General features: G+C 44.5%; 1 protein-coding gene across 1 annotated transcript in view; it reads right to left on the bottom strand.

Moving 5' to 3' along the window:
* Positions 1–344: 344 nt before the first annotated feature.
* PLEKHG1 (pleckstrin homology and RhoGEF domain containing G1) overlaps positions 345–12,858 on the bottom strand; it is a 181,028-nt gene continuing 168,514 nt past the window's right edge. Inside the window, exons 16-17 of the mRNA XM_029945021.1 lie at positions 9,923–11,567; positions 345–3,789 (exon numbers count right to left, since the gene is read on the bottom strand). Of these exons, the coding sequence (XP_029800881.1) occupies positions 2,726–3,789; positions 9,923–11,567 (2,709 nt within the window). The 3' untranslated portion in view covers positions 345–2,725. The remainder of the gene's footprint in view (positions 3,790–9,922; positions 11,568–12,858) is intronic.

Raw genomic sequence — 12,858 nt, 5'->3', positions numbered from 1 at the left:
AGCGTCCAACTTTGGCTTAGGTCATGATCTTGCTGTTCCTGAGTTCAAGTCCTGCATTGGGCTCTATGCTGACAGCTCAGAGCCTGGGGCCTGTTTTAGATTCTGTGTCTCCCTCTCAGTCTCTGTCCCTCCCCTGCTCGCATTCTGTCTCTCTCTCTCAAAAATAAACATAAAAAGTAACCCAAAGATACAGAAAATGTTCTGTCACTGAAACATGGTATATCCTCATTAACCCTGATTCATTTTCTTCACGGCTCATAAGAGAAGACAAGAGAAGTATTACCACTAAATGTTGTTTGGAAAAATCTTGACCTTTCTAGAATAAACACACTTTCACACTATAATTTACCTTGTACTTTACAAACTTTATTAAATAATGAGCATTACTAACTTTCATTATCTTATATACAATATTTAAACTATGTCTTCCTAGATGCATTTTTTTGCACAAAGAGTAGTTGAAAAGTGAACTTAAAAAAAAAAGACAAAAAACCTGAACCTTCAGTACAGAGGCCTAACAAGAACTTGACATACCTTTAAGTACATATAACTTCCCCCCCCAATTATGTACAATCCTACCCCACTTCCAGAAGAAACTATTTTAAACAGAAGCATTTAATTGGTAACTCTGAGGAAAAACACGAACATGATTATATATACACACAGCTCTCAAAGTCTGCAGCCTGGCTGACAGAAGGAATTGATAAGGCTAAAGATTTATCCTAGAACCTAAAGACAACCACGCAGACATTTTATACAGCACGACATCCACCTTGGGGCAGCAGAGGGTGTTCCTAGTGGTGACATCAAAGCCATGCACTGGGACACTGGTGTGAAGATTCATAATTTCTGAGAGTAAGACACCGCAGTCATATGGACAAAATAGAACTGGGGGGCATACACGCTGCACAGCAAAAATAGGAAACTGCCTTCTAGGGACAAGAAGAATCAGATCACTTTGTTTTGCAAACACACAAATCCCCCTAGTGAGTCTGAGAACATACTTTCTTGTAGGGCATGTCTTTTCTGATACTGCTGACTCTTGAAAACTCTTATCAAGTGTAAAGAAAAGGCAGTGAAAGAAGGAATGTTTCCACAACGATGCTATCCCACAGGGATTTTGTTTTGTAAGCTCTAAGAAGAAAGAATAGAGAGAAGGAAGTAAGTTGGGTTATTTTCTGTTATTTCAAAGGAAAAATGAATGCTTTAGGTACCTGCTCGTAAAATAAGGATGGTCACATTTGAGGTTTCACTGTTTAAGGAGGCGAGGCATTGGACTCAAGAGGAAAAGAACTGTGTTTAGATGGTATCATTGCTTAGCTTCAGATAAAAGGCCCAGATTCCCTTTCCTACACATAGTTTTCAAACTAAACACTGAGTGGGCGGGGAAGGGATTACAGAATGTAAAACTGCTTAAAAGGAGACTAGGAGAATAGGAGAATGTGGATTAAGGAAACATTCTTCCTGCATGGACTGGAGTCTTTAATAAACTACAACACAGTTATAACGGAGCGATAGATCTGCTTTCACTTCTCTGTTGTACTTCTTTGATTTTGCTTTTCGCTCACAAGATCTTGCTTTTGTGGTTCAGTTTCCCTTCCATAAAGTGGTATATTCGTACGTGATGTCACAACTCACAGCTACATGAAGACCATCGTGACAGCCTCGAAGAGGTGCTTAGTCAGAGCTTAGTAGCCATGACGCTTTTCTCTCAAACAACGAAAAAAGGCCCTCAGGTAACGCTTAGTTTAGAGAACACATTTCACCGCAGCCAAAGAAACCCTCGCGGCTGGGATTAGGTCACGCGCCTGAACACGAAGCTCAGGAAAGTACAAACGAAAAACTGCTCTGGAAAGGGTGACGCTGAAGTGTTTTACTTTAGCTCCTGGCTTACTTTGGGTTGATTACAAAAAAAACAGCATGCAGCATTCTATTTCCACCTTCTCTTCAACTGTAATATGAGGAGATAACCATCTTTTCTATTTTCTTATGGTTTTCTTTACACATTTGACGGAACCATTTATTTTACTCCAGCCATCAAAAATAAACACAAGGTAGCACATTCTCCAGACCTTGTCCAGGAACAGAGGTAAGGATTTTTGCTTACACAGAATTGGTCTTGCTACCTTCTAGTGCACGATGGTTACCCAACATCTACAATAGTTACCCGATGTCTACAGTAGAGTGACCCTGATAGAGAAATTGCTGATACAGAGTGAAACGGGCGCTACAGATTCATCCTCCAATTAGAGATCTCTAGCTTCATCCTTTAAACAGCTTTAGTTTCCTTTATTTTTAAAACATGTGTGAAAGCCTCCTTGCTGTCTTTGGGTCCTAGAATAAAACTATTTGTGCCTTCTGGATAACACGAGAGGAGTATTGCATTTCTGAAAGTCTGGGCACAACTGTCAGGATACGGGAGAAAGCATCATGGCCGTCATGTTAAAAAAAAAAAAAGCCTAAAAATTTTCAAGTAAGACTGACTTACGTGAAACACGAAAACAGTCAGCAACAGAGAACACACTTAGGCGCTAACGTTGGCTATACAGTACAATTCTGGCTGGACTGTCAGCCGTTTCAAAAAGTTGTGCTGTCGAAGAAAGCATAGTGTACACTTCTGGTTATTACAAAATTGTCTTTAATCTGGTACATATAAAACACCTCTCAGTATCTGTAATCTATGAGCATCATACGACATGAGTTTGTGCGGCTTCTATGAAGAAAGTTAGGCAAAGCTGCTTGAACTAAGACATTGAAATTTTTCCCTCAGCGACTGGACAATATTTTGCTGGTTGGGAGATGGCCCCCTCCAGAGATAGTCATTCAGTTTGTCCGAATCGTTGTAGGATGTCAGGTACGGTGAAATCCCAAGTTTGTTGCTCACTGGCTTTTTGGGAGAGCACGGACTGTTCAAAGAGTAAGACGTGTTGTTGCTGAAGGTGTTCTCGGTAAAGTTGGCATCCATCATCTTTGGGTCAGGTTTCTTCCGACGGCCGTGAGACGGCTCTAATTCTGACTCCTCTTCCTCTGACTTTATTTCCACATAGTCATCTTCGTCTCCTTCAGTCTCCTTGAAATTGGAAAAATAGTTCTGTGTAGCTATTTGAGCATTTAAGGGCAAATTTCTATTTACGACCAGAACCTTCTGGGAGTCTTGGAGCGTGAGATCTGAGCATTTTTCAGTGCCCTGTTGACACGAGCCGGCCACATCTGACAGCAAATCCTGGTGACTCTCACACCTTGAACTTTTGTGTGATGACAGCAGCTGTTTCTTTCCCATTTCACCAGGGTAGTTGATGGAGTCCACGGACTTGTTTATCAAGATCGAGGAAGATGACTGGGACCTGTTATAAGGCTGAGATTTAGCACTGATTCCTCTCCGACCCAAGGAGTTGTAGAGGTGGTCCTGGTAGGAGTTGTCCTTGCCGGGCTGACTGACTATCACACTGTGTCTCTGTAAGGAGCCCAGCAGAGGGTCGGAGGCTTGAAGAGAAGGCACAGAGCAAGCTGTGGACAACTGTCTTGAAATGTTTTTCATACTGATCTCTAAAGTAGGATGTTTGGACTTCAGGTCTTGCTCTGGCCGGGAACAGAAATCCACTAACTCTCCATTACTGTAGGTTGAATGCAAAAGCCAATCCTCGCTGCCATGTTGGGACTGGGGAGCTGATGTAGACCTGAGGTTGGAGGAGTCTCGAGGGCTGGCCCAGCCGTCCTTCTGGGGCTTAAAGGGAGTCTCTCTGAATACAATCTGGTCATACAATTGGGAATACTCAGCAATCCTGGCTCCTGCAAGGCAAATATTGAAACAGTAAATATATACAGGATTATATCTGCATGCAAAGATTAAAAAAACAAAAATATGACATGCTAACAAACATATTTAAAAAAATTAAATAGACAGGGCCTTTAAGTTTAAGGATGAGTAATCACCGAATAGTAAGCAACAAAAACTAAAAAGTCATAGTTTAATAAAAAATTAAAATGTCACAAGAAATGTCACCTAAAGGTTCATTTAATTTGATCTAATTCTGGATTATTGTACTTTAGGTTTGCAAATGTTCACTATTTGTAATGGAAATTTCTAGTGTTCTTTACAAGCATGAAATAGTGTCAGTGCTAAAAAAATGGGCACCATAAAAATAAGAAGGTCAGCAATTAAACCCTGGTCAATGAAAAATAACTCAAGTAGTTATTAAAATGGATAGGACACAATCCACCAGTGGCTGCCCTGGCTTCTCGCTAGTCTTGATTGGTCTCAGACAACGACTCCCAGAAGAGTCTGCTCCTGGTGGCTGTTCTTGTATTTCTTATTTCCAGGCAGCCGTCCACTGCCACTGTCTAGGAAACCAGTGTCCACAGGAGGTCCTCCCTTCCAGTATGTCAAAAACATGCGTATTGACTGACCCACATCTCCCTTCACATCCCCAAGAAGCTGGGCATTGATGTCTATGCCTCCAAGGTATTAAGAATGAACCATCTGTGCATACAATCGATAACGTAATGCTCTCTAGTATTTGTCCACAACAGGATTTGACTATTACTTCCACGAAAGCTATTGCCACCTTAACTTAAGCTCTGAGGCCATTCTCCTCTCTCTTCCACTTCTGAGCACAGACATTTCTAAAGAAATTAGCAGAACCATGATGTGGATAGAATATTCTCTTGGGCCAGAAATGATTTAAGAGACTGAACCAAGAGAATGTCAATTTCAAGAGCCACCCACTCCTCTATTACCCCAATCCAGGTATCCACATGACCACCCTAGGATCAAAGAATTCTATGCATCCTATAAATTACGCAGACCACATCTACAGTCTTTATGAAAGGAATCTATCCCATATATGATGACCAGCAAGTAACATTACATTTTCTTCTTTTTAAGCTATTGATATGTTTAGTAGCCTATTGTCAGTAAACTATTCCTTGAACTTCAATAAAATAGTTGAGTTTCTATTTCTTTTGTCTCTGTCTTCTATGAGGATAGAAGATAACTTGCTATTATTCTGTGTGCCTTCAGTTGCAAGCTTCTCAAATTGTTTGCTTCCCTAGTCCTCCAAATGAGGGTAAATCATCTGTTTTAACTTCTTACAGATTACACACTCAGATCCTTTAGGTTTTCAAGTCCAATTCCTTGGAAGAACAGAGAATATTAGTTTAGAATTTCCAGTAACAAAAACTTGAGCTATTATTCCTTAAATGGCATGGTAAAGATTCTTGATACCAATTCAATTTGGCAACCTCTTAAGAGATTGTAACTATTGGGGCACCTGGGTGGCTCAGTTGGTTAAGCATCTGACTTCGGCTCCAGTTATGATGTCACAGTTCATGGGTTCGAGCCCCACGTCAGGCTCTGTGCTGACAACTCAGAGCCTGGAGCTTGCTTCAGATTCTGTGTCTCCCTCTTTCTATGCCCCTCCTCTGCTTGTGCTCTCTCTCTCTCTCTCAAAAATAAATCAACATTAAAAAAAAAACACTTTAAGAAAGTCTACATGAACCAAGAAGCTCATGTTAGCCATTCTGAAATCTATAATGTTTCATTAACTGTGAAACCCAAACAAAGGCAGCTGGACTTTGAGACATAGCCACTGGTTAGGAGTCAAATGGTTCTGCCCACACCACTGTAGTCTATACTATGGCCTTGGACCTGATCCCGCAGCTAAGTCAGGAAGGCCCTGAACTTTTACAAGGTTCCAATAAGATGACAATTTTGGGGAAAGCAATGAGAGCTAATTAAAACATTTGGTTAAACTCTTTCAGTGCCGAAGTTTAGACATAAAGTTGTGTATGACCATGGTAGGCCAGATCATCCGAAACCACGGATTACCCCAAATATCCATAGTATTTCTCATGCCTCGTTCTTCCTAATCACTTTCTCTTCCTTTGCTTAATCAAGTCCGATTTACCTCTCAAGATCCTCTATAAGCCCTACCCCTTACATGAAACATTTTCCAACCCATGTCTATTCTCTGAAGTCTTATGTTAGTGTGGTCCATAATATTTAGCTATTGGTTGCATATCCATGCATGGATGTGTATGCATGCATACATGCAATCTTGTGTTGCTCATTGTTTTATGGGGGCTAGTTTATCATTCCAGTGAGTACATGAGCTTTTAATCTTGGAGAACAATCCTCACAGAACACCAAGCATAATTCCAGACAGAAATTGGTCTCGAAAATTACTTAGTTATTCTGATAGTTTTTGGACTGCCACCTTTTATATTAAGCATAGTGTTAAAAATGGACGTGCTTAGGACACCTGGGTGGCTTGGTCGGTCAAGCATCTGATACCAGCTCAGGTCACGATCTCGTGGTTTGTGGGTTTGAGCCCTGCACTGGGTTCTGTGCTGTCAGCTGAGAGCCCAGAGCCTGCTTCAGATTCTGTGTCTCCCTCTTTCTCTGCCCCTCCCCCCTCACACTCTGTCTCTCTCTCAAAAATAAACATTAACATTTTTTCTAAAAAAAATGACTGTGCTTTCCCTAAGACCATTCCCAGAGAGTAGAAAGACACCCTAGAAAATCAGGGGCATAGCAGGAAAAGAGGGAGCAGGAAAGTAGACTCTGATTAAAATGCTTCCTATATAAGTCTCCTAGTAGGCACAGTTTACCTTCAGATAATAAAAAGTTGACCATTTATCGATTTGGAATAAAAGTATCTTCCAAGTAGATAATATACTGAGCCTATCTAAGTTGTGGGGGGTTTTGTTTTGTTTTGTTTTGTTTTGTCTCAGCTTGGCATTCTAAGAGTCTATAACCTGCTTGGTGGCAATGTGAGTAAGAGAGAACTTCCAAAGCAATGGCTGTCATTAAACAGATTTCTTTAGTCAGACGCACAGGAAATAGCCAGCTAAGGTCCACTTCTAGTCTAAAAACCTTAGTATTGGTCAGCAGGATCAAAGGTCCCCAACCTTCTTAGTTCCAGCATTAACAGTCTTTATAGAACATGTATATATTCCTTACGTGACAACCCCAGGGCTGTCCCTGGCTTATTTCTCTTTTGTTCATTTTAAAAGTGGTGTTCTTAGGATCCCAGTGATCCTTGCTGAGAAAAGTATGAAATATATTGTTTTCAAGACAGAGGATTAATATCAATGTTTCTGGGGTGCCTGGGTGGCTCAGTTGGTTGAGCGACTGGCTTCGGCTCAGGACATGATCTTGCAGTTTGTGGGTTCAAGCCCTGCATAAGACTCTGTGTTGACAGCTAGCTCGGAGTCTGGAGCCTGTCTTCCGATTCTGTGTCTCCCTCTTTCTCTGACCCTCCCCTGCTCACGCTGTCTCTCTCTCAAAAATAAATAAAACATTTAAAAAAAGTAATGTTTCTAATGCTGCTTGAGATGTAGACCAAAGCCTAAAATGTTATTTTGCCTTCTCTACTTTACACAAAAAAAGAAAATTCCTGAAGCCTATATGGAGTCTTCTCCCACGTGAAGCATCACACAAAAAGGGAACCCAAAGCCCTCGTGGCCTCAAAGCCTATCAGGAGGGAGGTCTGGCTGAACAAGAATGCCGGCATGCTCTAACAGGCTCTGAACGGTGGGGGTGACTAGACCTGGTTGGGTGATTTATAGGCAGAAATCTGACCCGGGGCCTGTACACCCCCCGCCAGAGAGTTCAATAAAGGTGCTCGAGAGTTTCAGCAGGTGAATAGGGCGTTCCTCCTTCCGTACAACACCGAGAGCAAGCTCCTGGCAAAGTGGCAAGGCCCATACGAAGAAGTCTGGAGAATCGGTCCATTCGATTATGACGTCCTGTGCCCAGATAAACAAGAGAGAGAAAAGGAGTCATCATGTCAACTGATTGAAAGCCTAGTGGGCACAGGAAGTGGTCTCGATCCACCCAGATGGAAGATTCCTCAGGTCCGAGAGATGGCAGGCCCTAGGGACGTGCTCCTGCCAGACAGCAGGGGAGACCCCTCTCAGAAGATGACTTTGGAGAGAGCGCCTCCTCGTGGTTGGGGAGAACATCGGTAGTTGCCCACCATGTCAAGAAAGGACCCAGATGCAAAGCTGAGAAAAGATCCTAGGGGATCCCAAGAAGACATCAGTAGGTAAAAGCAAAAAGAGAACAAACCAAAAATAAAAAAGAAGGAAAAGAAAAACCTCACAGGGAAAATCTATCAACACTTAAAAGGTGGGTAAAAAAAGAAAGCTATTCGAAGTGGTCGTAGGCGCTAATGACATAGCGTTGAAGGACATGCTTCTATCAAGTTTCGAGTTTTACATGTTAACTAACAGATGGTCAATGTTCTAAACGACCAGGCTCAGGTGATTACCACTTTTTACAGGACCGTCTGCTGGTATAATCCACCAGCATCAGAAATTTTGGTCCTAGATTTCTCGGTAGCCCAGCTTTGGTCAACGGTTGCACGGCAGTTTCCAATGCCACCTCTGCCCCCCAAGAGTCCTTCTGCAGCTGGACCCAGTCACTTTTTCCATGTGAACTGACAACCCAGCTTAGCAATGCTAGTGTTGGGAAAGGGATACAAATTAATTCAAGGCTGTTCTTGCAAGGAGAAAAATATATGCCCATCTAGACTCTCACGTTCATACAAAGTTCACTTTTCACCTTTATTAAAAAAAAAAAAAAGAACAACTGAAGAGAGTCTGCAACATCCTTCTGATAGCAAATCCAGGGCGTAACTGCCCTATTTGTTAGGAAACTTAACTGCATGATTATTTCTAGAAAAAGAAGAAAGCTTGACACCACTCTTAAATACTCCCAAACTTGAAAAAATTCCCTGCACATTCTTGTCATGTAACTCGTGGCTTCGTTTTAGATTTGGAGATCCCCTTATCATTCTCTGGTTTCCACGGAGGGAAAGAAAGCCATCTCCAAGAGAGGGGTTAGTGGCATCAGTCTGGCCAGACGAGCCGTGTCACCATCCTGCTAACTACCCGAATGTGCCTCGATACCGAGGCACCTGGGTTTTCCTTTTAACCGGAGAAAGGTCTCCTCTCGTTCGATACTGAGGTGGTCCTTTGTCAGAAAAATCTAGGGCAGGGATTCTTAAAACAGGATCAAAAGGCCACACTGTTTTAAACTGCAGGTTCCTGGGCCTAACCCCAGAAATCTCTCTGGGTCTAGAGGTGAGAGCCAGTGCGCCCTCAGGTTTCCTCTTCCCATGACAGTTGTGTGTCTCGTTCACGTATGTGTCCTTCCACCAAGATGAGTGTTGAGTTTGGTCTATGCACTTCTTTATCACAGAGAAAGAAGTCAAACTTTTAGCCCCAGTCCTACCAATATCATACCTGAGATCCCAGCTTTCTGCCCCAGAAAGGAGGCATTGCTAAAGGATTAAACTTTTTGGAAGTTATGTGAGAATACCAAGTGAGACAATATTAAATGCCTGACAGCTGCTATTAAAAAAAAAATCAACTGATAACAGAAATACGTGTGAAAACAACTAAGGTATAAAATGTGAACAGCTCTTAAAAAGTGCAAAAAGGACTCCTTTTCCTCTGTTAGGGGCATTTTTTGAGTGGGCATTTTTCATTGGGATTCTGAAACCACCCTATTCCATCTGCTTCAAATCCTCAAAGCCTACTTGAGCCACTGCTCGTTCCCAGCACACTGATTCATGGGGAAAGGCTCTACATGATACCTCAAGTTCAACTGATGACTGTTTTTCACACTTCAGATTAGAGAACATGTCTTAAAACACCAGGTCTGTAGCAACAGTGTTACACGTACAACAAAACCCTCCAAGACCAGATCATGTTTCAACTTTGTTTGGTACTGTGAGCCAAAAGTGGGAAAAGATTAGCACCGGCCTCGTCAGTGTTGGTTAGTAAGTCAGTGGTCTCAGTACGAGAGAAAGAACGTCTGAGGCAATGTTCTCAAGGTTTAAGGACATTTGGAACCTGAAAGCTGCCCTCACATTCTACTTTCAAGAAGGAAGGAAAGCAGCGTGAAGGAACGTACCGATGGCGGGACCCCCTTGCTTCTTTTCTTCCAAGATGGCAGCCAGGTCTTTGTGCGTGGACTTTTGTTGCTGGCCGGCCGGTGGCTGCTCCAACTCTGGGCTTCTCACTTTTAAAAGTTGATTTGCCTTCTTGATCTTCTGACTGTATTGCCTGGCCATCATAAAAACCCTGCTTCTTGTCTTATCTGTGACATCCATCCCAGGCTCAGGGGTTTCCAAGTCTGTTTGGGACAGACCGCTGTTGGCCAAGTCATAGGGATTTTCTGTGGGAGGTGTTTCACTGGCCAGAGACAGGCGATTAAGACTCATAAAGGAGTCTTCTTTAGAAATTAAGTCTTCCTCAAATGGGCAGTTGGCCTGGCTAGGTCTGCCAGGCTTGTCTTTCAGCGGCGTGAGGAAAGCATGGCCCTCCGGAAGCGATAGCGTGGACACGGAACGTGCCACGTCTCTGCCCAGCTCAGGTGTGCTCTCGGAGTACAGCCTGTCCGGCACGTCCTCTGTGCTGACGGGAAATGCTGCCAGGAGCCGGTCTCTAGCTTTGACTTCATTTTTCTTGATGTAATTTTCTAGGTCATTCCAGATTTCATCTACTTCTTCAGACAGTTTATCGGATATCGATTTATCGGCTACGGACAGGTTACAGCTGAAAGAGTTATAGAGCAAACTCAAGTAATCATTATCAGGGGGGCCCTGGTGGTAAGGGGTTTCTTCCTCACTGAGCTGGAGGCTGTCCTGGGACATGAAGGGCCTCAGACTGTCACAGCACGCAAAGTCGGCTTCCAGACCCAAGAAGGTACTCCTCTTGGGCCGCTTCAGGCTGCTGCATTTGAACTCCAGTGAGAGTGGATCTGGGAGCCCTATCGTGTCATAGATGTTTTCCTCAACCATCTGGGATTCATGCGTGCTTTGGTTTGATGCCTGATGACCTGTTAGCACTCCATCCCTCATTGTGTGCAGAGAGGTCTTCTCATGGTCGGCCTGCGTCTTTGAGAAGGCCAGCTCTGGGGTGCTTTTGGGGCGAACAGAGTCCCTGACTGTTTTAGGGGGTGTGGATTCGGCCTCTTCCCGTTTAGCAACCATTAGTTTTAGGTCCTCATAACTAATGTTATCATAGACATGGTCTATATCATCAATAGTCAACTCTATTGATGACCCAAAGGGAGTCATTCCTTCCTGCCCTTTGGTTTTAGGGTCACTCTGCAGTTCCCTCCGGGGGCTGTACTGAGAGCCACCACCGTCCCTAATTCTCATTTCAGGAGGGCATGTGTTGCTCTCACCAGCACTGCTGGCCCGCCTGATAACCCGGTGGCCAGAGCTGGTGGTCTCTACCGATTCAATCTGTCCCATGTGCCAACTGCAAGGGCGACTGGAAGTGGGATCTTCACACAGTCTGGCCGAGTTCAGGTCCGAGGACGAGAAGGAGGGCACAAACATCTGATAATCATCTTCGTCATCCTCATTTTCCTGAGGGGACCGACGACTAGGAAACAAGGCTTGTCGGATCTGGTGGTCCGTCCAGATGTTTCGGGCGGCTCCGCCCCCACGAAGCACGCTGAGAATGGCAGAACTGCCTGGCTGACTATTCCTCTGTGCGGGGGATGGTCCCGTTGAGGTCCGCTGGGGAGAGCCTTCCTCTCTGGAGACCTGAAGTGGAGAGAAACATATTAATTGGGCTGTTGTGCCACAGACACCTAATATATGGTGTTCTCCTTGCTTTACACATTGCCTCTCTCTCTGAGCTATAATTTCCTTAAAGCAAATGATCGGTAACTGTTGACTTTACCTGAGGTGAAAAGCACTTGAGATTTTTTTCAAACAGGGGCAGAAAGGAATTCAGAAATAGGCCAGGCCATTGGCAGACATTCTCCAAACTTAATGTTCTTCTCTGCGGGTTAGATGATTGTACCAATTGCACAGTAAGGAAATGCAGGCGCTCTCTAGTCAGTAGAAAGGCTAGGATAAAAACCTAGGTCTGACTCTAAATCCTTATCCCGAGGGAGGAGCCAAGATGGCGGAGAGGAAGGGAGCTCTGTAAACTTCATCAGCCCCATTGATCGAACTGAGAAAGACATTATTCTTATCTGCAAGAGTGGAAGGAGAAAATATGGACTCCAGAAGGAAGAGAACCTGAAGGATACCTGAGTGAGTGAGTGTGAACTGGGGAGATTGGAATACGGGCCAGCCCGAGACAGGCAGGGGAGGTGGGAGCCCCAGCCCATTGTGGGGCAAGCGTGTGGAGCCCAAGAGACAAAGGGAAGAGACAAGAGAGACTGAACACGCTCATAGTACTGTCTCTGGGGAAGAGATAAAGAACGCTTAACCGCGCTTGGAGAGAGAAGCTCACTCCATAGATAACTGCTGGGTAGCCTAAATCCCGAACCCAGGTGGTGCAAGGGAAGGAAAAGCTTCCAGCCCTGTGCCATCATGGCGAGGAGTCGGTGGCCGCGGCAGTGGCGGTGTCAGGGGCGCTCACTTTGACCTCAGTTTTGGGAGTGGGAGGACGCACCTCATTTCCATGGTGCATCTCGCCCCCAGCATTGGCTGCGCGAAACCTGAATCCCGGGTGCCAACAGGGAAAAAATAGCTCCCACCTCTGCGCAATCCCGGTGGGATGGCGGCGGTGGAGACCTGGGTGTGCTCACAGGCTGCATGCAGGAGCTCCCAGCTCATTTCCAGCAGCTCCCGGTGCCTCCGGAAAACAGCTGCGCACTCATTCCTCCCCCAATGTGAACGCGATCCCGGCTGGGGGTTGGGTCTGTGACAGTGTGCACGCAGTTCACCTCCTGCTGCGCATCTCGCCTCAGGCAGGGGCAGCCGAAATCCCTGCCTGAGCCAAGACAAACCCATTCCTCCCCCTAAGAAGCCAGCCACCAAAGCAAATATATCTCATCTGTTGTAGCATAAAAGTGCAGGGACTGGAACTTTGAACCGAGGC

This window comes from Suricata suricatta, chromosome 7 (assembly GCF_006229205.1).
Source record: "Suricata suricatta isolate VVHF042 chromosome 7, meerkat_22Aug2017_6uvM2_HiC, whole genome shotgun sequence".
NCBI classification, from domain to species: domain Eukaryota; kingdom Metazoa; phylum Chordata; class Mammalia; order Carnivora; family Herpestidae; genus Suricata; species Suricata suricatta.
The sequence above is the reverse complement of the archived record's forward strand: the minus strand, read 5'-3'. Positions and strand labels throughout refer to the sequence as shown.